Source organism: Desmodus rotundus, chromosome 5 (assembly GCF_022682495.2).
Source record: "Desmodus rotundus isolate HL8 chromosome 5, HLdesRot8A.1, whole genome shotgun sequence".
NCBI classification, from domain to species: domain Eukaryota; kingdom Metazoa; phylum Chordata; class Mammalia; order Chiroptera; family Phyllostomidae; genus Desmodus; species Desmodus rotundus.
The window spans coordinates 89158171-89185222 of record NC_071391.1 but is presented as its reverse complement, the minus strand read 5'-3'; the positions used below and the strand labels follow the sequence as shown (position 1 = coordinate 89185222).

General features: G+C 40.8%; 1 protein-coding gene and 1 long non-coding RNA gene across 10 annotated transcripts in view; one reads left to right on the top strand and one right to left on the bottom strand.

Moving 5' to 3' along the window:
* Positions 1-27052, bottom strand: part of LOC123480799 (uncharacterized) — an 83024-nt gene that overhangs the window by 19610 nt on the left and 36362 nt on the right. The gene's annotated exons all lie outside the window — the stretch shown is intronic.
* Positions 1-27052, top strand: part of JAML (junction adhesion molecule like) — a 37986-nt gene that overhangs the window by 6805 nt on the left and 4129 nt on the right. For 4 of the 5 annotated variants that reach the window (XM_045204010.3, XM_071221496.1, XM_045204011.3 and 1 more), the window contains 6 exons: positions 5341-5402; positions 8938-9092; positions 10415-10640; positions 19702-19814; positions 22375-22609; positions 25398-25536. In XM_045204010.3, coding sequence (XP_045059945.1) covers positions 5360-5402; positions 8938-9092; positions 10415-10640; positions 19702-19814; positions 22375-22609; positions 25398-25536 — 911 coding nt within the window. In that variant the 5' untranslated portion in view covers positions 5341-5359. The remainder of the gene's footprint in view (positions 1-5340; positions 5403-8937; positions 9093-10414; positions 10641-19701; positions 19815-22374; positions 22610-25397; positions 25537-27052) is intronic. The other variant, XM_071221495.1, reaches the window with a different exon arrangement.

The window sequence follows — 27052 nt, the reverse complement described above, 5'->3', positions numbered from 1 at the left end:
GGTTGTTGTGAGAATTAAATGGGTTAATATGTAAAGTGCTCAGATAATACCTGGTGTATAACCTTCTCTGGTTTATTACATATCAACTACTGATTTCTAGTGTGGTGACACATTAACTACGGGGATAAAAAAAGGTCTGATCCTTTAATGTTAGGGAGGAGACCCAGGTAGATCAAGTGATTTCCCAAAGATTAAAGAATTAGTTAATGGGACCTCCGGCCAAAATGGAGGTGTAGGTAGACATACTGTGCCTCCTTGCACAATCAAAAGAAGGACAACAACAATTTAAAAACAAAAAACAACCAGAACTGACAGAAAATCAAACTGTATGGAAGTCCGACAACCAAGGAGATAAAGAAAAAACATTCATCCAGACCGGCAGGAGGGGCAGAGAGGACTCACAGCAAGGCAGTGGCTGGCGGACCCAGTGAGGTGGCAGATTGTGGAGCAGGGTGGTCAAAGCTGCAGGTCGCCAACAAGGCAGCAGCTGGTGGACCGGGTGACACACCGCACAACCCAGAGTTCCAGCCTGGGGAAATAAAGCCTCAAACCACTGATTGAAAACACTTGTGGGGGTTTAGGCAGCAGGAGAAACTCCCAGCCTCACAGGAGAGTTCACTGGAGAGACCCACAGGGTCCTAGAACATACACAAACCCACCCACTCGGGAAGCAGCACCAGAAGGGCCCAATTTAATTGTGGGGAGCAGAGGGAGTGACTGAAAACTGGCAGAGAGAGGAGCAAGTGCCATTGCTCCCTCTCGGACCCCTCCCCACAGACAGCATCACAGTGCAGTGAGGAGCGTTACCCTGCCCTGGTGAACACCTAAGGCTCCACCCCTTTACATAACAGGTGTGTCAAGACAAAAAAAATGGCCCAAATGAAAGAACAGATCAAAGCTCCAGAAATAATTCAACTAAGCAGCAAACAGATAGCCAACCTATCAGATGCACAGTTCAAAACACTGGTAATCAGGAAGCTCACAGAATTGGTTGAATTTGGTCGCAAACTAGATGAAAAAATGAAGGCTATTCTAAGAGAAACAAAGGAAAATGTACAGGGAACCAATAGTGATGGGAAGGAAACTGGGACTCAAGTCAATGGTGTGGACCAGAAGGAAGAAAGAAACATCCAACCAGAAAAGAATGAAGCAACAAGAATTCAGAAAAATGAGGAGAGGCTTAGGAACCTCCAGGACATCTTGAAACGTTCCAACATCTGAATTATAGGGGTACCAGAAGGAGAAGAGGAAGAACAAAACATTGAGAACTTATTTGAACAAATAATGAAGGAGAACTTCCCTAATCTGGCAAAGGAAATAGACTTCCAGGAAGTCCAGGAAGCTCAGAGAGTCCCAAAGAAGCTGGACCCAAGGAGGAACACACCAAGGCACATCATAATTACGTTACCTAAGATGAAGCAGAGGGAGAGAATCTTAGAAGCAGCAAGAGATAAGGACACAGTTACCTACAAAGGAGTTCCCATAAGACTGTAAAGAGAACTTACAGGCAAGAAGGGGCTGGCAAGAAGTATTCCAAGTCATGAAAGGCAAGGACCTACATCCAAGATTCTTCTATCCAGCAAAGCTATCATTTAGAATGGAAGGGCAGATAAAGTTTTTCCCAGATAAGGTCAAGTTAAAGGAGTTCATCATCACCAAGCCCTTATTATATGAAATGCTAAAAGGATTTATCTAAGAAAAAGAAGATAAAAAATATGAACAGTAAAATGACAGCAAACCCACAGTTATTAACAACCACACCTAAAACAAAAACAAAAGCAACCTAGCAAACACCTAGAACAGGAACAGAACCACAGAAATGGAGATCACATGGAGGGTTATCAACAGGGGAGTGGGAGGGGGAGAGAAGTGGGAAAGGTACAGAGAATAAGTAGCATAAGTGGTAGGTAGAAAATAGACAGGGGTAGGGTAAGAATAGTGTAGGAAATGTAGAAGCCAAAGAACTTATGTGTATGACCCATTGACATGAACTATAGGGGGGAATGTGGGCGGGAGGGGGTGGGCAGGATGGAGTGGAGTGAAGGGGGGAAATGGGACAACTGTAATAGCATAATCAATAAAATATATTTAAAAAAATAAAAAAATAATAAAAGAATTAGTTAATGGAAGGCTGAACTAGGGAAGAGAATTTTTTTTTTAAATTCGATTTGTTCCTTTTTGTTTGTTACATGATTGCTTCTCTATTCATTTACACAGTTCTAATGGTGCATTTGAGTACTTAGAACTGAAGATGGGTATCTTTTATTCATCATATTGTTTGCACATGCTTAGAATTTGTTTGAAAAATAGTTTGGGTGTGGCTCTGAGCAACTTGAGTTTGGTGATCAAATTCAGGGTGTTTTGGGGGTTGCTGGTTTCCTCTTAAAATAGAGTGGTTCAGTTGCACGATATCTAAGTTGATTTTAATTTGGTGGTCATATTGGCACCTATCAGCAATTACCCAGTATATGCCAGGGACTTGAGTAGTACTGTAGCACAGGCATGGGACACTCATAAGTAAGACACGTATGGTTATGCCCTCAAGAATGTAGACTTAATGTAGTTTGATGTTAGACATGTAAATCAATTATTACTTCTCCATGCAAATGGTGCACTGCTTTGGGAAATGTATAAGAGCTGTTTGCTGGGCAGAGGAGGGAGCCCAACCAACTCCCTGGATAAGAATTTATCCAAAACTTGGCAGGGATCTTAGGGGTCCCTGATATGATGTATTAAAGTTATGACATACTATAAAGTGAACCCTTTATCATGCTCACCCATGTAAGTGTGGGTGAGGTGGGTGTCCTGGAGCAGGAATAGGGCTGTGGCTATCTTGGAGAGTTCTGTATTTTTATTAGATGTACTTATACTTGGGGAACTTAATGTTACTTTTGGCACATCTGAGTTGGTGTAGTAATTATCTACATTGATGTGATGGGATTCAAAAATTGAAACTTAAAAGTTTTCCATTTCATTATGATTACTCATTTGCTATTCTCATAAAGGTACCCTGAATTCAGATACCCTGAATCCACAATCTACCCTGAAAGCTATACATTCTATTTCCTATCTGACTTTCAGGTTATAAAAAATAGGATCTTAAAATGGAGTAAAAATATCCTCTTCAACAAATGGTATTGGGAGATCTGGACAGCTACCATCAAAATATGAAACTCGATCACCAACTTATACCAGAGACAAAAATAAACTCAAGATGGATAAAAATCTTAAATATAAGTGGCAACACCATAAAAGTCCTATAGAAGAACATAGGCAGGAAAATCTCAGACATTCCACGCAGCAATATTTTCACTGATATGTCCCCTAGAGCAAGGGACATAAAAGGAAAGAATAAACAAATAGGACTTCATCAAAATAAAAAGTTTCTGCAAGCTAAAGAAAACATCAGCAAAATGAAAAAGGAACCAACGCTATGGGAAAGTCTATTTGCAAATGATACCTTGGACAAGGGTTTGATCTCTAAAATACATAAAGAACTCACATGACTCTATTCCAGGAAGACAGACAATCCAATTAAAAAATGAGCAGGGGACCTGAACAGACACTTCTCCAAGGAGCACATACAGAGGGTCCAGAGACATATGAAAGGATGCTTGGCATCACTAGCCATCAGAGAGATGCAAATTAAAACCACAATGAGATACCACTTCACACCAGTCAGAATGGCCATCATTAACAAATCAACAAACAATAAGGGCTGGAGAGGTTGTGGAGAAAAGGGAACCCTAGTGCACTGTTGGTGGGAATGCAGACTGGTGCAGCCATTGTGGAAAACAATATGGAATTTCCTCAGAAAACTAAAAATGGAACTGAGTTTTGATCCAGTGATTCCACTGATGGGTGGAGGGGGTAAAATGGAGACAACTGTACTTGAACAACAATTAAAAACAAGAAAGAAAAATAGGGTCTTATGCTTTCTATTTTTCAAAGCACTGTTATCTATATTATCATATTTATTCTTGCATTATTAATCCCCATGTTATAGGTGAGAAACCGAGGTTCAGAAGGTCAACTGACTTCTTTGCATAAGTTGGGACCCAGGGTAGGACCTTGTTGAACAGTTTGACCCTGGTTTTCCAGATGGAGGATTTTGTTGATTAGAATACAGATAAAGAATCTTTTAAGAAATTATTTTTCATAAATTAAACGGCCACCTTAAGTGCTGGGCTTCCCACCAGAGCTGGGTAGAATACTGTGATGTTAATGCACAAAAAAGACCTTCCTTCTAGCAGGTTCTGAGGTGGAATTCCTATCAGCCACAGTAGTAGATAGGAATGCAAGGCTCCTTGAATTGTAACTCCTTGGAGTTGTGTCCTTCTGTTTCGTTAAGAAAATTGTGACGCACTGTGTAAAACAGCGATTCCTTTCCCAGGAACTGGTGGATGCAGTGGAACCAATACCACAGAGATAATATAGACATTTAAAAGATAACTTCACCCAATTCTTATTCTACCCATGCTGCCCTGCCTGAAAAAGTTTTAAAAAAAGAAAAGAAAAAAGCTTTCATGTGGCTTCTTTGTGTCATAGAGCTTGGTGAATGCCTTAACTGTGTTGAAATATTTCTCCTTATTTGTGTATCTCCTTTCTCACATGTCCTGAATATTCTTCATATGTTTAGAAGTAGTAGTTTTAATTTAGTTGGAGGGATAGGTAAAAATTTCAGGCTGAGAATCCTGTAATCTTTTATTTATGGGAAATTTTCAGGTTATAGAGTGTCTGGGGTTGTCATCTCAAGGGTATCCTGAAATCATTTGCTTTTTTTCTCTCTTTGTTTTAAAGATTTTATTTATTTATTTATTCATTTAATTTATTCATTTATTATTTATAGGGGAAGGGAGGGAGAAAGAGAGGGAGAGAAACATCAATGTGAGAGAGAAACATCAATCAGTTGCTTCTCCTGGGGACCTAACTTACCACCCAGACATGTGCCCCAACTGGGAATAGAACCAGCAACCTTTTGCTTTTGGGGACAATGGCCAACTCACTGAGTCACACCAGTCAGGGCACTTTTTTTCTCTTGAAAAGCAACTTTCACCTAATCTTTCCTTTCAGCTAATCTAAAGCAGCCCCCAAGTGACTCACCCAACACCACTATTTTGTTTTATCATGGCAGTTACCAGCATCAGTTGTTTTATTATTCATTCATTTGCTTCTTTTTTTCTCTATCTCCCCCACATGCACACTGCAGGTGGGCAGGGACCTTATCTTTCTTATTCAGTGCTATATCCTAGAGCCTCAGGCAGAAGCTGGACTATGGAGGAACTCAGTGTTGGTTTGTTAAATTAATGAAAGTTTTCTGATTTTTTCTTTTATATTAAGATTGAAAATTGAGTGCAGCATGTTTTGCTTATTGAAACTCATCCTGATGCCAGGATTACTGGGTAAGTAGAAGCCAAGGGAGCATGCGGCAGTGGGGGTGGGGGAGATGTGATTTCTCCTAAGTCTCGTGCCTTTTCAAAAGCCAGTTTTGTGTATTTTCATTTCTCTTTGGTTTGTTGGAAACAGAAACCCTAACCTGGAACTTCACAGTTTTGTGGAAACGGTTGTTTTGCTGAAACAGCTGTTTTAGAAGATATGTAACAGACTCTTTCTTGGAAAGTTGAATCTTCCTTTGTTTCTAGTGGAAACAGAATGCCTTGGGTCCTTACTGGGTGTTCTAGGGCCCTCCTATGTGATACAAAGAAAACCTCCCTCTGGCATTCCTGCACTTTAAATTGTCATCTTTGAAACCATAGCTAGTGTCAGATCAAGAAATGAAATTACCAAAGAAAGTCCCAGAATCTCTGTAATTGTTTTCATGCTTTAGCCATGCCAGTTTTCTTGTGGTTCCTCCAATGCACTGAGCTCTTTCCTAATTTTGGGTGGTTTCTTTTGCCTGGAGCCTTCTCTCCCTATCTTACCTTAGCAAGCCTTCCTAAAACTTCCTTACCATTCAGGTTTCCCCTTAGGCTCTACTTTCTTCTAACAAGCCTCCTCTGGCTGTCTTCTCAGACCAGGCTGGAGTCTCCTGTTCATAGGTAACCTAAGTGCTTGTTGCTTGTTTCTCATCTTCACTTCTTTCTAACTTTTCATCCTTTTTTCCTATTTTGTGTTTCTCTGTATCCCACAAATATATCTCTGTAGGAAGAATAAATTAATAAGATGCTTTACTCTCATAGCTTTTTATTTTTCTCTTTATTAGTTGTTTTTTTTTTTTAAATTGGATGGTGACCTAAACACTGACTCACTGAAGTACACAGAAGAATTGCCTTTGCTCTAGTTCCAGGCAACATAGAGTATGCACTAACACACACAAAACACACACATGTGGAAATGGTATGTATTAGAGAATTTTTTCATGAATTTTTAAATGATTTAATGGTTGCTTAGATATTTTCCCAGCAGTCTGTAAAGTAGTCTGCAGGTTTTTGCCCTTCTACCCATAGAGTTAACAATCCAACCCTGGCCCTGGCTGGTGTGGTGTGGTTCAATGGATTGAGCACCAGCCTGTGAAACCGAAAGGTCGCCAGTTCAATTCCCAGTCAGGGTACATACCAGGTCCCCAGTTGGGGGTGTGTGAGAAGCAACCAATTTCCCAACGTGTGATATTTCTCTCACACGTTGATGTTTTTCTCCCCTTTTTAAAAATATTTTATTTATTTATTCCTAAAGAGAGGGGAAACAGGGGAGAAAGAGGAGAGAAACATCAATGTGTGGTTGCCTCTCTCGAGTCCCTAACTGGGGACTGGCCCGCAACCCAGGCATGTGACCTGACTAGGAATTAAACCAGTGGCCCTTTGTTTCATAGGCCAGCACTCAATCCACCCATTGAACCACACCAGCCAGGGCATCTTCTCTCTCTAAACATAAATAAAATCTTTAAAAACAAAAAACACACACAAAACAATCCAACCCTGTATGTCATGGCTTGGTGGCTTCAGAGTTTTCATACTTCTTTATAGAGGTTTTCCTCCTGTAGGAAGTCTCATTTTCTTTAGCCATTTGTCTACCTGTCAAGTATAGGTTACCTGTCAAGTATAAGTTTCTCTTTGCTTTAGTTGCTGCTCTTGCTTTCTAACATACCTTCATTTAATTCTACATATAGCATGCTTAATGTTAAAAAAAAATAGCTTCTTATACCTTTAACCACATGTAAATTTGCTCAGTTCTTCCTGACAGGAAAATTTGAAATTGTTTTTAGAGCTAATTTTGATTTATTTCAAAATAATTTCCTCCAAAGTGTTTAGAGTTCATGTTTTCGTTTATGTCTTCCCCATGATGTGTATGTGCCTGCTCTTGGAGGCATACACACTCTTCTCTCAGGGCTGCAGCTCGGATGAAGAGACTGGCACATTATCCATTTTCCCATATGTGTTCACTTTGCTCCTCTTTGATATAAACTGGCCAGTATTTAAGTGTGTTTTTGTTTTTTCTTTTAAAAAATATTTTATTTATTTATTTTTAGAGAGAGGGAAAGGGAGGGAGAAAGAAAGGGAGAGAGACATCAATGTGTGAGAGAAAACATCGATTGGTTGCCTCTCACATGCCCCCATCTGGAGACTAGCCCATAACCCAGGCATGGGCGCTGAGAGGGTATTGAACTGGTGACCTTCTGCTTTGTGGGAAAACACTCAACCGAGTCATTTAATTTAAGTTTTATTTTTCAATTACAGTTTACAGCATAGTGGTTAGACAATCATATATTTTAGAAAGTGTTCCCCCTGATATTTTCAGTACCCACCTGGCACCATACATAGTTATTACAATGTTATTGACTATGTTCCCTATGCTGTACTTTACATCCCCATGACTATTCTGTAACTGACAATTTGTACTTCTTAGAAGTGTTTTTTTCCCCTGAAAGACTTTATTTATTCATTTTTAGAGAGAGGGGAAGGGAAGGAGAAAGAGAGGGAGGGAAACATCGATGTGAGGGAGAAACATTGATTAGTTGCCTCTCGCATCCCCTCAACCAAGGACTGGTCCACAACCCAGGCATGTAACCTGATTGGGAATCGAACCGGTGACTCTTCACTCTGCAGGAAGACACTCAACCACATGAGCCATGCCAATCAGGGCCCAATTTGTACTTCTTAATCCCTTCACTTTTTTTTTACCCAGTACTCCCAGCCCCTCCTTTCCTCTGGCACCCATCAGTCTCTAAATGTGTCTTTCTTGATATTGTTGTCCTTGCATAAAGCGTGTTTTGTGAAAACAAAAATAGCCATATAATGGTTTTCTCTTTTACAGAAAAGAGAAATTACTTGAGTGGCCTACAGATAGTGGAGTGGTACCATGTGTTAAAACACCTAGAGACTGAAAAGCCAGGGCTGTTGGCATAGCTGGAGCGGACATGAGGAGGAGTCAGACACAAGACAGGTTCAAGGGAAGAGCTGTGCTCTGTATTGGCCTCATTACAAGGGCCTTCAGCATAGCCAGAAGATTCAGAGATAAGCTTTTGTAAAGGAACTAAAGAAAGACAAAAGAAGAAGGAAGCAGAAATACCTGTGAATTGTTTTTCAGATAGAGGCAACTGGTGGTAAACTAAGAGTGACAGATATCTCAGTTCCTGTTTATGGGTGTTTAAGCACGGGATCTGAAAGTAGGGACTTCAGGGCTTTTCTTTTTTTTAGAAAGGAGATGGGGTCAGGGAGGAATTCTGGAAAAGGGAAAGGGACTAGCTAGGAGAATGGGACCAGTTTAGTATTTATGTAGTGTGAAGATTGCAGAACCCCCTGGTTTGAGCCACATGGGTAACTAGAGGGTATTTTTCTTATCCTTGGGAAGGCTGTGTTGGTTTGAGTAAGGAGCCTTTGAATACTTTGTCCGTGTTGGGGTATCTGGGGAGGGAAGGTGTATGGTACTTGGTAATTAATACTGATTTTTGTTGAGGGTATTTGTCTAAATGATGTCTCCTCTTGCCTTTTACTTCTGTAGGTTATTTATTGGGTCCGAATGACTTGATTGTTTCTTCCCTTGAGCTAACTGTCCACGTGGGTGATTCAGCCCTGATGGGATGTGTTTTCCACAGCACAGAAGAGAAACGTATGACCAAGGTAGACTGGATATTCTCATCAGGGAAGCATGGCAAGGTAACTAGGAGGAAATATCACAGTGTAGTTTAATCCCTAGTGATGGTGTCAGGACAGTGGAGGAGAGGGAGAATCAGGGCTTCTGCCATGAGGTGGTGTTGTAAGAGCTTGGGCTCTGGGGCTCATCAGAACTCTTTTCAGCCTGGATACTTGTCTGTGTAATCTGCTGGGCAAGTTATCCAACCTCGCTGAGCTTCCACTTCTCCATCTGTGAAGGTAAAGGTGATTATAATAATGGTAGCACTTAACTGTTCAGGTCATTTAGAAGGTAATGGGAGTTAGCTTCTAAAGTTATAAAGTTCTTTTAGTTTCTTTTCTTAATTTCTGTACTTTGTGGAGGAGAAAAGGTGCATGGGATGGGGTGGGGGGCTATGAGATGGTAAGAGCGCTTTGGTTGAGTAGACAGAAGAGTTATAGCCTAAGCATATGAATGATATCACTGTAATAGTGTGTTCAGTGTTCCACTGTCCCTTTTACATGCTGGGGAAGCTTCTTTCTCCTTCACAGCTGCTTGAAATGCTGGGATTAGCAGATGTAGCGTAGTTGAGTGAGGGTATTTCATGGGAGCTCTTTGGAGTAGGAAACAGTGTATTAAGCCTCATCAGAGACATTGCAGAGATACTTACATGTCAGGATAATTTGTGAAGTATGCCCTAAGTAGTTTGTTACTAACAACAAGCTCCCAATGTTTGCAAATGATCGTGTTATTCTTATAATGCTACTCTCACGCAAGTTTTTATTACTACTTATTATTATAAGAGGGATATTCCCATGGTATAAGTAGAAATAGGAATTCCTCAGCGCTTTCTCCCCCAGCCTTTAAACCACTCCCTGTTGATGACTTCTCATGCCCCATGATAAGCTGCCTAGAGGAGGGCAGACAGCAGAAGGAGTGACGACAACCAACATTCTGGAATTCTCACATCAGCCTGCTGTGGGTCCATCATGCCTTTGAGTGTCTTCTCATCTGGGGGCCATGGCAAAAGATGGGGCAAAGATGGCAGGTGGTTTTCAAAAGTTGTGAGTTTGAATCCCCAGAGTGATCTTCAGAGTGGGTATTACATTTGACTTTACACTGCTACAAATGAAAAAGTATATGGACTCTATTTGTCTACTTGTTTTTGTGTAAATGAGCCACAGAGTCTTGTGCAAGTTAGATTATCGCCCAGCACATTATTACTATTAACTGGGTAACAAGTACTTTTTGATCACGATGATGATGATAACTATGCTGCCACCATAGAACAGTGTCTTTTGAATCCAGACTCCTAGGTCTGGTGTCACTGATACTAGTTTTCCCCCAATGTTGTGTTGCCCTCCAGGATGATTATGTGCTATACTATTACGCAAACCTCAGTGTGCCTGTGGGACGCTTCCAGAATCGTGTGCGCTTAGCGGGGGACATCTCACACAATGACGGTTCTCTCCTGCTCCAAAATGTGGAAGAGGCTGACCAGGGAATCTATACCTGTGAAATTCGCCTTGAAATGGAGAGCCATGTGTTCAAAACACCAGTGGTGCTGCATGTACTGCCAGAGGAGCCCAAAGGTACATGAAAATTTACTTAGAAAAGGGAGAGGGGCTAGAGATTTGAAGAGCAAAGAGGGGGAAGGGAACTGATTTAGTAAATGCCAACTTTTGGGCTACATACTGACCACAGAGTGAGTCCTCAGTAAATAGTGCTGTTTATATTAAAATAATGATGATTATTATTTTATTGTTACTTTAAACATATTCTCTTGAAACTTCTGTGAAGGAAGTACTGTTCTTTTTATTTTACAGATGAAGTAACAGTGGCTTAGAGAGGTTAAGTGACTATGTCTAAGGACCCATATTTATAAAATATCATATCCATTACTTGAACCTTGTCACCTTTGACAACAGAGTTCATGTTCTTTTTACTATACCTGATACTTCCCATCATTTATCCACATTGATGCTACATCCATATTTTATAGGTACCTATGTTAAGTGCTCTGGGGGATATAAAAGAAATGAACAGATTTTCCTAACTTCTTTGGTTCTCATGTTCCCATTTGTAAATGGAGGGAATGGCTTTAGTAGATTGGTGGTTTAAAAACTTCTCTGTAGAACCTCAAAGTCCAAGGAACCTGATAGGCCACACAAAGGGTGAAACAGAAGGAGTTGATAGAGGACCTAGTCAGGCAGGACCTCTAGCTTCCACCTCCACTGCCACCATAGTCCTTCATCTTTTTCCTGATTTATTATTGAGCTGCCAGGTAAGATTTTGCTTAAAGAATTCGAGAAAACCAAGATGGAGGCATAGGTAGACACACTGCACCTCCTTGCACAACCAAAAGATGGACAACAACAATTTAAAGACAAAAAACAACCAGAACTGACAGAAAATCAAACCGCATAGAAGTCCAACAACCAAGGAGATAAAGAAGAAACATTCATCCAGACTGGTAGGAGGGGCGGAGACAAGCAGCCAGGGTGGAGGACTCGCGTTGCCGTGGCCAGACACAGAGATGTGGCGGATTGTGGAATGAACAGGGCAGGCAGTGTGACCGCTAGCAGACCCTGGAGCTCCAGGGGAGTGAAACAGACTGCGCAACCCAGGGCTCCAGCTCCGGGAACTAAAGCCTCAAACCTCTGATTGAAAACACCTGTGGGGGTTGAGGAGGCAGAAGGAGAAACTCCCAGCCTCACAGGAGAGTTCACTGGAGAGACCCACAGGGGCCTAGAACGTGCACAAGCCCACGTACTGGGAATCAGCACCAGAGGGGCCCAATTTGATTGTGGGTAGTGGAGGGAGTAACTGAAATCCGCTGGAGAGTGGAGCAAGTGCCATTGCTCCCTCTCGGCTCCTCCCCCACATACAGTGTCACAGCACAGTGACCAGTGTTACCCCACCCTGGTAAACACCTAAGGCTCCACCCCTTTACATAACAGGTGTGTCAAGACAAAAAAAATGGCCCAAATGAAAGAACAGATCAAAGCTCCAGAAATAATTCAACTAAGCAGCAAACAGATAGCCAACCTATCAGATGCACAGTTCAAAACACTGGTAATCAGGAAGCTCACAGAATTGGTTGAATTTGGTCGCAAACTAGATGAAAAAATGAAGGCTATGCTAAGAGAAACAAAGGAAAATGTACAGGGAACCAATAGTGATGGGAAGGAAACTGGGACTCAAGTCAATGGTGTGGACCAGAAGGAAGAAAGAAACATCCAACCAGAAAAGAATGAAGCAACAAGAATTCAGAAAAATGAGGAGAGGCTTAGGAACCTCCAGGACATCTTGAAACGTTCCAACATCTGAATTATAGGGGTACCAGAAGGAGAAGAGGAAGAACAAAACATTGAGAACTTATTTGAACAAATAATGAAGGAGAACTTCCCTAATCTGGCAAAGGAAATAGACTTCCAGGAAGTCCAGGAAGCTCAGAGAGTCCCAAAGAAGCTGGACCCAAGGAGGAACACACCAAGGCACATCATAATTACGTTACCTAAGATGAAGCAGAGGGAGAGAATCTTAGAAGCAGCAAGAGATAAGGACACAGTTACCTACAAAGGAGTTCCCATAAGACTGTCAGCTGATTTCTCCAAAGAGACCTTACAGGCAAGAAGGGGCTGGCAAGAAGTATTCCAAGACATGAAAAGCAAGGACCTACATCCAATATTGCTCTATCCAGCAAAGCTTTCATTTAGAATGGAAGGGCAGATCAAGTGCTTCTCAGATAAGGTCAAGTTAAAGGAGGTCATCATCACCAAGCCCTTATTATATGACATGTTAAAGGGATTTATCTAAGAAAAAGAAGATAAAAAATATGAACAGTAAAATGACAGCAAACTCACAGTTATTAACAACCACACCTAAAACAAAAACAAAAGCAACCTAGCAAACACCTAGAACAGGAACAGAACCACAGAAATGGAGATCACATGGAGGGTTACCAACAGGGGAGTGGGAGGGAGAGAAGTGGGAAAGGTACAGAGAATAAGTAGCATAAATGATAGGTGGAAAATAGGGGGAGGGTAAGAATAGTGTAGGAAATGTAGAAGCTAAAGAACTTATATGTATGACCCATGGACATGAACTATAGGGGGGCAATGTGGGAGGGATGGGGTGGGCTGGATGGAGTTGAGTGAAGGGGCAGAAATGGGACAACTGTAATAGCATGATCAATAAATATATTTAAAAAATAAAAAAATAAAAATGAATTCTTCTGCTTTAAAAATGTTTGAAAACCACAGAATTTGAAAAATTGTTTAGTCTGTGGCTTCAGAAAAGCTTGCAGTCTCATTAGAGAGCTAGAAGCTGTACCCTCCCCACCAGCTAGTTTAGGTCCACTCTTTTAATGAGCTCCTCTGGAGCACCCTGTCCTCCTCTTTGGTGGTACTCATCACACCTGTTCAGTTGTTTCTTCCCTGTTTGCCTGGGTCTGTGTTCTTTGTTCCTGACTAGCCCTGGGCACTGTGCCTAGCACAGAGTAAGCAACAAATAAACATTTGTTGAATGAATGAAATTTTTGAATTAGTGTCCCTCACTTGAATTTAACTCCTAAAAAATGGAGTTGTAGAAGGTAGCTTCCAGCCTCTCCTAATTTTTGATACTTTTTTTCAATTGACATTTTTCTCAATTCCAAAGCTGTGGTTCTCTAGGAAGAGGAAATGAATCAGTTGCCAGTGTTCCCAAGGATTACCTCTGGCCTACATCTTCTAATACAGTACCCAAACATTTGCCCATGTAAGCATGGCCTACAAAATGGATTCCTTTTCCTGTTAGAAGAGAAACACAGGGAACAAACCAAAAGGATCTGATTTCAAAGAAATCCATGGACACAGGCTAGAACAATTTTAGGTGTAGTTAGATATTTCCCCAGCAGCCAGTGGGGCAACTTGTATATATTTTTCCCTGTAGCAGGAGTGGGAATGGATCCAACTCCTAACAGTTTGCCTGGTGACCTGTGCAAAGTTGTCCATCTTGCTTGATGGAGGTTTTCTCCTCCCACGTGAAAACTCCATTTGTGCAGTCATCTATAATTTTCTCTACAAAGTTTACCCTTCAGCTTACAATTTTTCTGATTCTGTTTCCTTAATTCTTTTTTAATAGTTCTTATTTACATATTGTAGACAATATTCTTACAAATAAAAATAACACTAACTTCCTGCACTTTCACTCTGGAGTCAGCGAACCTTCCACTAAATATGAGGTGGCAGAGTACAGTAAGTGAGAAAGCTTGGACTTTTTTTCACTCAGACCTGTGTTTGAGTGTCAGCCCTATGTTTTACTGGCCATGTCATTTTGGTCTCTTTTATTGTCTTCCTCTGCAAAATAGGAGGGTAATAGTGAATATATCAGAATATCGTAATGACTAGCTGGTAGACTATACAGGGTGTCTACCACATGCCTGGCATGTTGAAAGGACTCAGAGGTTTAGTTATTATTATTGCATTTTAAAAATAGAGTTCATGTGATATATTATGTTTCTTGATTTGTGAATGTTGTACCATGCTTGCATCCCTAGGAGGAATCCCACTTGATCATGGTGTATGATCTTTTTAATGTATTGCTGTTTTTAGTTTGCCAATATTTTGTTGAGGATTTAAGCATCTATGTTCAAAAGCGATATTGGCCTGTAGTTTTCTTTCTTTCTTGTGTCTTTACCTGGTTTTGGAATTTGGATAATACTGGCCTCATACAAAGAGTTTGGGAGTCTTCTGTCTTCTTGAATTTTTTGGCATAGTTTGTGCAGGATAGAAGTTAACTGTTCCCTAAATGTTTGGTAAAATTTGCCTGTGAAGCCATCTGGTCCGGAGTTTTTGTGTGCTGGGAGTTTTTTTTGATTACTGCTTCAATTTCACTAGGTGTTATCAGTCTATTCAGGCTTTCTGCTTCTTTTAAATTCAGTTTTGGAAGATTATATGAGCTGGGCTGGTATGTGTAAAAATATGAAACTAGGTCACCAACTTGCACCATTCACCAAAATAAACTCAACGTGGATAAAAGATTTAAATATATGTGTGACACCATAAAAGTCCTAGAGGAAAAATAGGCAATAAAGCTTCAGATATCTAATGCAGCAATATCTTTGCCAATATATTTCCTGGGGCAAGAGATATAAAGGAAAAAATAAATAGATGGAACTACATAAAAATTAAAAATCTCCTGCATGGCTAAAGAAAACATCAGCAAAATGAAAATGGAACCAACTCTATGGGAAAATATATTTGCAAATGATCCTTCCAACAAAGGTTTGATCTCCAAAATATGTAAAGAACTCATATGACTCCACTCCGGGAAGACAAACAATCCAATTAAAAAATGGGCAAAGGACCCGAACAGACCCTTCTCCAAGGAGCACATACAGAGGGCCCAGAGATATATGAAAGGATGCCTAATATCACTTGCCATCAGAGAGATACACATTAAAACCACAATGAGATACCACTTCACACCAGTCAGAATGGCCATCATTAACAAATCAACAAACAATAAGGGCTGGAGAGGTTGTGGGGAAAAGGGATCCCTAGTACACTGTTGGTGGGAATGCAGACTGGTGCAGCCACTGTGTAAAACAGTATGAAATTTCCTCAGAAAACTAAAAATGAACTGCCTTTTGATCCAGTGATCCCACAGCTGGGATTTGAAGAATCCTGAGACACCAATTCAAAAGAACCTGTGTACTCTAGTGTTCATAGCAGCACCATTTACAATAGCCAAGTGCTGGAAGCAACCTGACTGCCCATCAGTAAATGAAAGGCCAAACTGTGGTACATTTACACAATGGAATACTACATAGCAGAAATAAAGAAGGAACTCCTACCTTTTGTGACAGCATGGATAGAACTGGAGAGCATCATGCTAAGTGAAATAAGCCAGGCAGCGAAAGACAAATACCATATGATCTCACCTATAAGTGGAACCTAATCAACAAAACAAATAATGAGCAAAATAGAATAAGAGACATGGAAATAAGGAACAAATTGACCAGAGGGGAGAGGGAGAGACATAACAGGGGAAAGAAGGGCAAGGGTCTAGTCAAGGGACATGTATAAAGGACACATGGGCTCTGGCTAGTGTGGCCCAGTGGGTTGAGTGCCAGCCTGAGAACCAAAGGGTGGCTGATTTGACTCCCAGTCAGTGCACATGCCTGAGTTGCAGGCCAGGTCCCCAGGGGGCAGTGAGAGGGAACCACACATTGATGTTTCTCTCCCTCTCTTTCTCCTTCCTTTTCCCTGACTCTAAAAATAAATAAAGTCTTAAAAAAAAAAAAAAAAAAAAGGACCAGACTTCTGGCCAAGATCGAGGTGTAGAAATAATAATCAGAACTGCTAGAAAATCAAACTGTATTGAAGTCTAACAACCAAGGAATTAAAGAAGAAATATTCATCCAAACCGGTAGGAGGGGTGGACATGGGTAGCCGGGGTGGGCATGGGTAGCCAGGGTGGAGAGGACTTGTGGCAAGGCGGTGGCTGGAGAAACTGGGTGGGCGAGGCAATGGCTGGCAGCTGGGCAAGGCAGTGGCTGGTGGAGTGAGTGGTCCCACATTTGCGTGCGGATAAACCAGGAGGAACAACTGGGAAGTGAGACAAAGCGCGCAACTCAGGCTTCCAGCATGGTGAAATAAAGCCTCCAAACCTCTGACCGAAAAAACCTATGGAGGTTGAGCTGGCAAGAGAAACTCCCAGTCTCACAGAAGAGTTTGTTGGAGAGACCCACAGGGTCCTAGAACATACACAAGCCCACCCACCTTGGAATTAGCACTAGAAAGGTATAATTCACTTGTGGGTAGCAGGGGAAGTGACTGAAAACAGGACGAGAGCTGAGCAAATGTCATTGTTCCCTCTCTGATACCTCCCCACATACAGTGCCACAATGCAGCCGAAGTAGGTAGCCCTGCCCTACCTAAGGCTCTGCCCCTTATAATGTATCAGGTGTGCCAAGACAAGGAAATATGGCCCAAATGAAAGAATAGATCAAAACCCCAGAAAAGGAACTCAATGACAAGGAGATAGCTAAACTATCAGATTCAGAGTTCAAAACACTGGTAATCAGGATGCTTAAAGAAATAATTGGGTAAGGACACAAAGTAAAGGAAGAAGTGAAGGTTATGCAAAGTGAAGTAAAGAGAAATATACAGGGAACCAACAGTGCCCTGTATCACTCAAATCAATGATTTGGAGCAGAAGAAATAAACATCCAACCAAAACAGAATGAAGAAACAGGAATTCAAAAAAAAAAAAAAAGAGGAGAGGCTTAGGAACTTCTGGGACAACTTTAAACATTCCAACATCCAAATCATAGGGGTGCCAGAAGGAGAAGTGGAAGAGCAAGAAACTGAAATTTTATTTGAAAACATAGTGAAGGAGAACTTCCCTAATCTGGCAGAGGAAATAGACTTACAGGAAGTCCAGGAAGCTCAGAGAGTCCCAAAAAGTTTAGACCCAAGGAAGTACACACCGAGGCATATCATAATTACATTACCCAAGATTAAAGATGAGAGAATCTTAAAAGCAGCAAGAGGAAAGGAGACAGTTACCTACAAAGGAGTTCCCAAAAGAAACCTTAGAGGCAAGAAGGGGCTGGAAAGAAGTATTCTAAGTCATGAAAGGCAATGACCTACATCCAAGATTACTCTATCTGGCAAAGGTATCATTTAGAATAGGCAGGTAAAGTGCTTCCCAGAAAAAAATCAAATTAAAGGAGTTCATCATCACTAAGCCCTTATTATATGAAATGTTAAAGGAACTTATCTAAGAAAAAGAAGATCAAAACTATGAACAATAAAATGACAACAAACTCACAACTATGAACACCCAAACCTAAATAAAACAAAAAGAAATGAAGTAAGCAAACAACTAGAACAGGAACAAATTTACAGAAATAGAGATCCCATGTAGGGTTATCAGCAGGGAGAGGAAGTGGGGAGAATAGGGGAAAAGATACAAGTAATAAGTATAAAATAGACAGGGAGAGGTTAAACATAGTACGGGAAATGGGGAAGCCAAAGAATTTACATGTACAACCCATGGACATGAACTAAGGTGGGGAGAATGATGGTGTGGGGGGTCCAGGGCAGAGGGGAATAAAGAGGAGAAAAAAATGTGCCAACCGTAATAGCATAATCAATAAAATATATTCAAATTAAAAAAGGACCCATGGTAATGGACAACAGGGTGAGGACTGACTGAGGGATGGACAGTAGGTGGGGCAGGGGAGAGCAATGGGGGAAAAATTGGGACAATTGTAATTGAACACAGTAGAAAAAAATAAAAAATAGGGTTCAGTTTTTAATGTGTTAGAGGGTGAATTAGAGGGTGTTTCCTTTGTACTGGTATACTTTTGAGTGAATTTTTATTACTTTCAAAATAATTCCCTCTACAGAGTTTCTTTTCTTTTCCTTTTGTGTGTGTGCGCGCATGTGTGTGTATGTGTTGGCTGTTGTCATTTAAACATTTTCTTATTATTTTTTAAACTTTATAATTGTTTATAGAGTTTCAAGTTCATAATATTTTCTTTTGCTTTCCTCCCATTATGCATTTTTCCTGCTGGGTAGAAAGTTAGTGTTCTCCCAGGGAGACGATTTGGATGAAAAGTTAGATTATGCACTGTGTTTGTTTCTTCATGAATTTTGCTTTATGGTCTTTTGAAGGAACTTTGTCCAGTTAAAACCTAGGCTTATGACTCCCTAAATACCATCTACCTTTCATTTCTTAATTGATTTTGTGGTTGATTTGTGTAGTGCATCATCGAAAAAATCAGAAACATCTTTCTAGTTGTTTTCTTTTTCAAGGACCTCCTGAAATGACTTATACAGTAAACATATGATGGGTGCAGCTACTTACAAAATAAACAGAAGGAAGAGCCTAGGACTTGAGAAACCAGAAGCAGGAGAATGGGGATCAGGTGGGGAGTGGGGGCAAGGATTGAAAAAGAAACTAAATTCAGAGGAAAACTGTCTCTTGTCTTGGTCTAATTAGCAAGGAGTCTTGTGATCTGTTCTGTAACCAGAACTGTCCTAAGACAACTTGTAAAAAGAATAAGAGAAGCTGAGAAAAGTCACCATGATTCATTTTTTCAGCTACAAGATCCAGTGGATTACATATATATATTATATTTATATTTATATAATATATGCATATATATTAAATATATAAAAGAATGAGAGTTATGTAACTTTTCACTTCCTGTTTATGTGAAGCAGATGTGGGTATCTAAGTAAGTGAACAGAAAGTGGTAGGGTTCAAGATTTTTTCTACTTTCTTAGTATGAACTAGAAGTGGAATTGAGGCTTATAGGAAAAATTCTGCAAAGGAGAGGGAGAATAGAACTAAAGAAGACCAGAAAGTGTTTATTGTAGTATGAAGACAACAGACCCCTCAGACTTGATGTATGTAGGTAGCTAAAGGGTATATCCTCTTACTATTGGGATATCTTGTTGGTTTGAGTGAGAGGCTTCTGAATACTTTGTCCATACAGGGTCATCTGGATCATCTGTGGAGAGAATGTGTGCAGTATTTGTTGGTAATGTTGATTTTACTGTTGAGCATTTTGGCTAAACATTATCTCTTCTAGAAGTTCTTTGGCTTCTATAGATTAAATCTTGGTTTTAACCTGATTTATCATTTTATCCCCAGAGGTCACAATCCATGTGGGTGATTCAGCCCTAATGGGATGTGTTTTCCAGAGCACAGAAGAGAATCTCATGACCAAGGTAGACTGGATGTTCTTGCCAGAGGAGCATGCCAAGGTAATGAGGAGGAGCCATCAGTGTGTAGTAGAAGCCCCTGGCTGAGGTGTCAGGACGGTAGGGAAGAAGGAGAATCTAGGCATCAGGTGCCATGTGGTGGCATTGAAAGGGTTTGGGCTTTGGATCTTGTCAGAACTGGGCCTTCTCCTAGCTTGGCTACGTGGCTGCGCAACTTTAGCTTCCTGTTGGGAAAAATAACTTTAATGAAGATAATGAAGAAGAAGGAGGAAGAGAAGAAAATGCATAACTTTTAGGGTAGTGAAGACGCATATATAAGATAGCCCATGTAAAAAGCATTTGTATACAACTTGGCCTCTGCATTTTAGTTTCCTCCCTCTTTTCCCTCCTTCTCTTTGGAGAGTTCATGGGAGAATGAGGGGGATGATTTTTGTGGCCTAGCCAGGAAAGCTATGGGCTATACATAAGAATGATTACATCTTTATTCTTATTTGGGTTATTTTTGTGAGTTTTCTTCTGTGTTCCCTTGTTCCATTTATGTGATGGAGGGACTGTCCTATGTCTTTATGAGTACTTCAGATGCTGGGATTAGTACAATAGATCCTGGAGGGCCAGGGTGAGTAGTTCATGAGAACTCTGAAGCAGTAAACAGCCAGTTATTTCACTAAGACCAGTGATACCAACTATGGTATGGTGATGTACTTATGGGTCAAGCTGTGTTTTTAGGGACATCCCAAATAACTTTCTGTTCAAAAAGTTAAGGTGGGAAGTTTATAAAAGTTTTAGCTTTTATAAATTAAGACGTATTCCAGGTAATCCCTGCAAAAAAGTTATTTAAACTCACTTGATTCCTATATGCTGTCTGAGTAGGTCAGAAAGCATATTCATGGTGGATCATGGGGAATTATATACAGTCTTAGGCTCACCTCTGGGGACTTGTCATGCATTGAAATGTCATCCACCAAGTGAATCACAACAGAAAATAGAATAAGAATTGACATTTTGAGTTGTGAGTTTGAATCACAAGAGACAAGAGGTTAGAGGCTAGGTCTTTTTATTCATCTTCATGTCTCCATTCCCATCCCATTTCCTTTCCTTAAAGGCTTTTAAAAATGATAATGTTCATATACATTAATTTAAAAATTCTAACACTTAGTCATTAATAAGTATTTTTTAAGCATCTGCTGTGCAGTGAAAGCCCCTGCCCCTGACGGGGGACTTACAATCAAGATGGAGGAAGATACACAGTAAAACAATGAAGAAATAAATACAGAATCTGTTAGGTAGTAGTAACAGCTATGGAGAACAAGAAAGCAGAGTCTTGTTGCTATTTTATAGAGGTGGTCAGGGAGGCCTCACTTAAAAGGTGACATTTGAGCAGAGTCTGAAGGAAGTGAGGGAACCATGTATATGTCTGGGGAGAAGAGTGTTCCAGGTATAAAGAGGAACAAATGGAAAAGCCCTGAGGCCAGTACTCAAGGAACAGCAAGGATATCAGTGTGGCTGGAGTGAAGTGACCCAAGTAGGTGAGGGAAGAACAAGTAGAACAAGTAGAATTAAATTAGAGAGGAAAACTGTCTGTACTTTTAGTAGAAATGGAGGTGCCATTGAAGGGTTTTGAGCAGAGGAGTAACATGATTTAACTTATATTTCTTTTTTTGTTTGTTTTAACCTTTTTATTTTTAAATTTTATTTTCTTTTTATTTATTTTTAAATTTAATTGTTCAAGTACAGCTGTCTCCATTTTACCACCCCCACTCGTCCCCACCCCAACCATCCCCACATCCTACCCTTGATCCTACCTGCCTTTGGTTTGGTCCGTGTGTCCTTTATAGTTGTTCCTGAAAACCCTTCCTCCTCTCCCTCCCATTATCCCCTCCCACCTCCCCTCTGGTTACTGTCATTAGAAATGTAAGTTAAATAAATATGGTCAATTTAACTTATATTTTTAATGACTCATCTTCTGAAAATAGACTGTACTTGGGAATAAGTAGGGAAACAAGTAAGGAAGCTCCTTGTAGGAATCCAGGTGAGAGATGGTGCTTGGACCCTAGTTGCTACCATGGAAGAAGTGAGAAGTGGCTAGATTTGGGATATATTTTGAAGGTAGAGGTGATAGGATTTTCTGAGGGATTTTAGATAGGAGTTATTCAAGAAAGAGAGGAGTTAAGGATGACTCCAAGATATTTCGCCTGAGCATCTGGAAGAAGGCGTTGCCATTTACCAAAGTGGGACAGACTAGAAAGAACTGATTTTGGGGAACAACCTGGAGTTCAGGTTTAGTTATGTTTCAGATGTCCTATTGAAAATCCACCTGGAAATGTCATAAAGAGTAGAGGTATACTTTCACTTTTTTTTTACTGGAGCAGTGTAAAAAGTTAAACTCCCTCATTCTTCCCTCCTCATCCCTCCCTGCAGATGGAACAGTTGTTCACAACTGCATGCCAGCACACACATGTGTGTTCACATTGTTGTGTTATCTAATACTTACCGATAATACCTATACTGCCTACACATTCAGGGGCTCTCAACCTTCCCCGCTCCTGGCTCACCCCCCTACCCCCCTTGCAGCAGTCTCATACATTTTGCCTTTCCCTTCTAGGAGGAGATTATGTTGCGTTATTACACCAAAAAAGTACCTGGGGGGTACCACCAGTACGGGGGCCGCTTCCAGAACCGTGTAAACCTGGTGGGGAACACTGCCCGCAATGATGGCTCCATCAGGCTCCAAGGAGTGAAGGAATCTGACAGAGGAAGCTACACCTGCAGTATTCACCTGGGGAACCTGACATTCAGAAAAACCATTATGCTACACGTGATTCAGAAAGAGCCCCAAAGTATCTAACATTTGGTTGGGGAGGGATGAGGGACCTCATAGCTGGGAGGCATGGTCTGGACTAGGGTGAGGCCCAGGGGGCTTTTAGTGTGCAAGATTTAAGGGGGTATCACTCTCAGATGCTGACACTGTACTTGTATGACCTTAGACTGATGTCTCCTTAAATTTGCTGCCCTAGGCACCTTGGTTGCCTCACCCAAATTATGGTCTCACTAAAAGTCAGTGAAAAAGGAGCTAATATTTAGTGAACACCAGCCCTCTGCCAGATGTCACTCATTGTCAGTACCACCTACCAATTTAAAGATACAGGAACTCAGAGATGAATTGGAGTTGATGTTCAAAGTCATTTTACTTAGCTTCAAGGGAGGGGCTATGTGCTCTGTAGTGGAGGGGGAAATGACCCTGAGCTGGTAAGAGACAGCAAAGAACAGAGAAAACAGGAAGGGAGCAGCACCAAAAATAGAGGGGTTTTCTGATCAAAGATTCTGCATTCTGGGAAATGCTATGCATTGAGGCCAGTTTGTAGGCAAGTAAAGACTCAAGTGTGTTGACTGAGAGAGATTAATAAACCATAAGTCAGTTTTAGCAGTCAGGATGTGGCCTGTGGACTTTGCCTTACACTGGGGCCCTCAGGGGTTAGCTGTGGTTGGTTGAGGGTGGGGGTGGGGGTGAGGATGGAACACATCTCAATACCTCTGGCCAGAGACTTAAATCTATGGAAGTACCTTCTTATTAAATAGTAGAGGGTCCCAGCTGGAGACAGAAGCAGAGCAGATAGATTTCTTCTCTCTCAGAAATCTTATCTTCACAGACAAAATTTAAGACATGAAATGGGAGCTCATTCAACCTCCAAGCCTTCCCCACCCACAAACATGTCTATAATCTGCCCCCATCCTTATCTCTGCCTTGCCATCTTTTCTGCTTGGGTTTATACAAATCCCTGTGCTCAGGTGCATTCTCTGTTCTTTCTCACTCACTTTCCATTGGCTTCTACCATTCAGCATATAAATATGATCACGTCTTCCTCTTGCCTCATGTCCATGTCTAATTTATCTCTTATCCTATATCTTTCTTTTTCTTAAAACAGCTTTCTTGAGATACAACATATACCATACAATTAGCCCATTTAAAGCATACAACTCAGTGGTTTTTAGTATATTCAGAGTTGTGCAACCTTCATCACAATCAATTATATATTCTTTCTTGACATAGCCAAATAGCTTGCAAAGGTACTGTATGTAGTGTCTCTCATCTCATTCCTGGTAACTGCTCAGTGCACTGCATTCTGGCTTCTGCTTCTGCTTCTACTCTAGCTTGGATATAGCGATGGTACTCTGGATCTCATATCCTCAGCTGTCTTTACCTCAGTAGTACTGGATACTACAGTCTATATACTCAGCATACTCTATGCTGGACACAATTTATCTGTCTCTATATATCTCTGTGAGCTCCACCCAGATATACCACAAATACTTCAAATACCACATATACAAACCTCCCCTGGCACACCTTTTCCCATCCCATCTCCTCAACCTCAGTTAATGCCACCACCATCTATGTAGTTCTCTAACTGGGTACCTAGGAGTTGTACTTGTTTCTTCCCTTTTCCGTGACCCCCAGACTAACAGATCAACAAGTCCTGTCATTTCTGCTACTGACTTTGAATCTGCCTTCTTTCCAGACCATCCCACCACCTTAGTTCTGATTGCCTTTCTCTGTGTTTTAGACTGTAGGCCTCTAACTAGTCCCTGCTTTATTTCTCAGCCACTGTTCATTTTTCATGCAGCAATCAGTCCCATCTTTCTAAATCATGCACCTCAACATTCTGGTTCACTGCCCATAATCTTTTCATTGCCTACAGAAAAAAAAAAAAAAAAAAGCCAAATTCCTGGTTGAGATCATCAAGGTCCTGCATGACTTAAACCCAGTTTCCTGTCCACCCAGCAATGCAACTTTTGAGCCCAATGCATGGAACTGTTTCTAAAAGCACCATCCTATCAGGCCTCTAGACTTTGTGTGCAATGTTCCCTCCATCCTTCCCCATATTATCTGCCCAATAAACTCCATGTTCCCTTTAAGATTCAGTTCAAACTTTAGAACTTTGGCTGACAAATTGTCATCTCCACATAGAATTGGGTACCCTTTTCTCTGTGTCCATCTGCGCCCCATATAGACTTCTATCATAGCACCAAGCAGTCTGTGGTTTTCTGTTTACATGGTTTTCCCTCTCCTTGGAGGCAACGACCAGCATTTTCATGTTTGTGTCTTCCATGGCTAGTAATATCTGGTGTCCAGGAGGTCTGTGATGTATGTATTTAGATTGAATTGAGGAGTTAGTGAAGAGTACCATATGGGTGGAAGTGTCTCCAAAGATCTTACTTGATATCATGTTCATGGGGCTGAGTGTTACAGCATAGATCCATTTCAAAGAATCACTTCCCATAGAAAGATCAGTAGCCTTTAAGATGTCTGTTATTTCTATGTCATTTGGTAAACCACATTTTAAGATAGAATTGTTAATGCAAAAGAAAACTCTGCTATAGGTAAGGTGCTGTTCCCTTCTCCTGCCCACCTTAATCTACACTTTAGGAATAAAGCAAGGGGGTCAGACTTTGGCTCTCAATCTAACAGTGACAGCTGGAGTCCCTAGTGTTTCAACATGGAGTGGACTCTGGCCTTCTCCCCGGGACTCCCTGACCTGGCTGTTGCTACTTTGTATCTATGTAGCTGGTGGGGCTGTCCTTTGATGGAATATTGAGGACCTCTCATTGCTTTTCTCCTTTCCTAAGCATTGGCGACTCCAGTAGCTTTCCAACCTGAGATCCTGGGTGGTAATCAGCTAGTGACCATTGTGGGGATCGTTTGTGTCACTATCCTGCTGCTTCCTGTTCTGATATTGATTGTGAAGAGGACATACGGGAATAAGAGGTACAGGGCTACTTTCACCTCTGGGGCTGGGAGGCTGGAGGTGTAGGACTGCCTCTAACCTGAAGTGGAAGAGAGTGATAGGGCCCTAACTGTGCCAGTTTTACAGAGGGTGACATCAGTTAGATGTCATCTATATAGTGGCCCCACCATCTTTGCTCCTGGAACACCTTGCTGCATGTTCCCACATCATCCTCATTCACTTTGGTATTTTTTACAAACATTGCCAGCTCTTTTACAAAGGGTGGTCTAAGTAGAGCATGATTAAGAGTATAAATCTTAAGCATGAATTATAATGGGACCATTCAATGCCTGAGAGAGATGATTTTTTAATTATCTACTATATATGCTTCACACAGAAGACCAGATCTTGAGGGTTTTAAGTGGCTTTATTTAAAAGACCACATTCTAGTTGTGATAGCCTATTTTTGAATGGATGCCCTGAAGTCCTAAGTTATTTATTGTTGAAATGTATGTTTAAAGGCTTTAATTTCATCTAGTATCTCAAAAATGCCCAGATGCTCTGACACGGGCACTAGAGTTTCATTGGCTGTTGGCAGGTACATTCCTCAGTTTACCCAACTGTTGATGAAATATTTTGCTAAGACAAATTGACTGTCTTGCTGAGATAGTGTCAATGGGAAAGGGCCCTCATTAAGATTAAGTAATGCTGACTTTTGAGTCTCTTTTCCCCATGGAACATAGATTCAGCAGAAAGTGCGTATGCCTGCCACATTTGCCCTCCAATTTCTAAGGGTCCTCTGACTTGGTTTTGAACTTGGTTGGCTTCTCTGAGGGTCTTTGCTCTGGGTATGCTGAATTAGACAACCTGGGCTCTATATCAGCTCATTTCTCCATATGGGCCTCAGTTTTTTCAAAATGAAGAGCAGCACTTCCATGTCTACTTGTTTATTCTAAAGAAATAATCAGACTGATGTGTTATATGTGTGAATATGCTTGCTGTAGTGTTGATTATAATTAAAAGTTGAAATCACCTTCTGTGTCAGAACAGTTGGTATTCCATTGAATAAAATACCGCACAACCCTGTATGTAATGACATGGGAAAATATCCAGTTCTATGGTATAGACTATGTAGTGTGATCTCATGTTTATGAAGAAGGAAATTATATAATGCTCATTTCAGCGGCATATAGTCTAAATACATTTTGTGTGGGTGTACTTATGCTTGCATTGAGAGAGGTTTGGAAGGATATTTCTTAAATATTAATAGTGATATTTAGGATAAAGGAGAAGGTGGGTCCCATGAAGGTAAGGAGTTTACTGGAATTTCAGCCTCCAGCAGTCTACATTTCTATATTATTTGAATTATTTAACAATGAGAATATACAACTTAATAATCTGAAGATACAATAGAAATATTTCCACTTGAGACAAAAAAATATGGGTTTTTTTTCTAGCTTTACCTCTAATTGTTTTTTACTCTCTATCTTAGGCCAAAATAGATAAAAAGGAAAATGTATTCAGTAGCAAATTCAGAAGGCAAATGGTCAAGATATC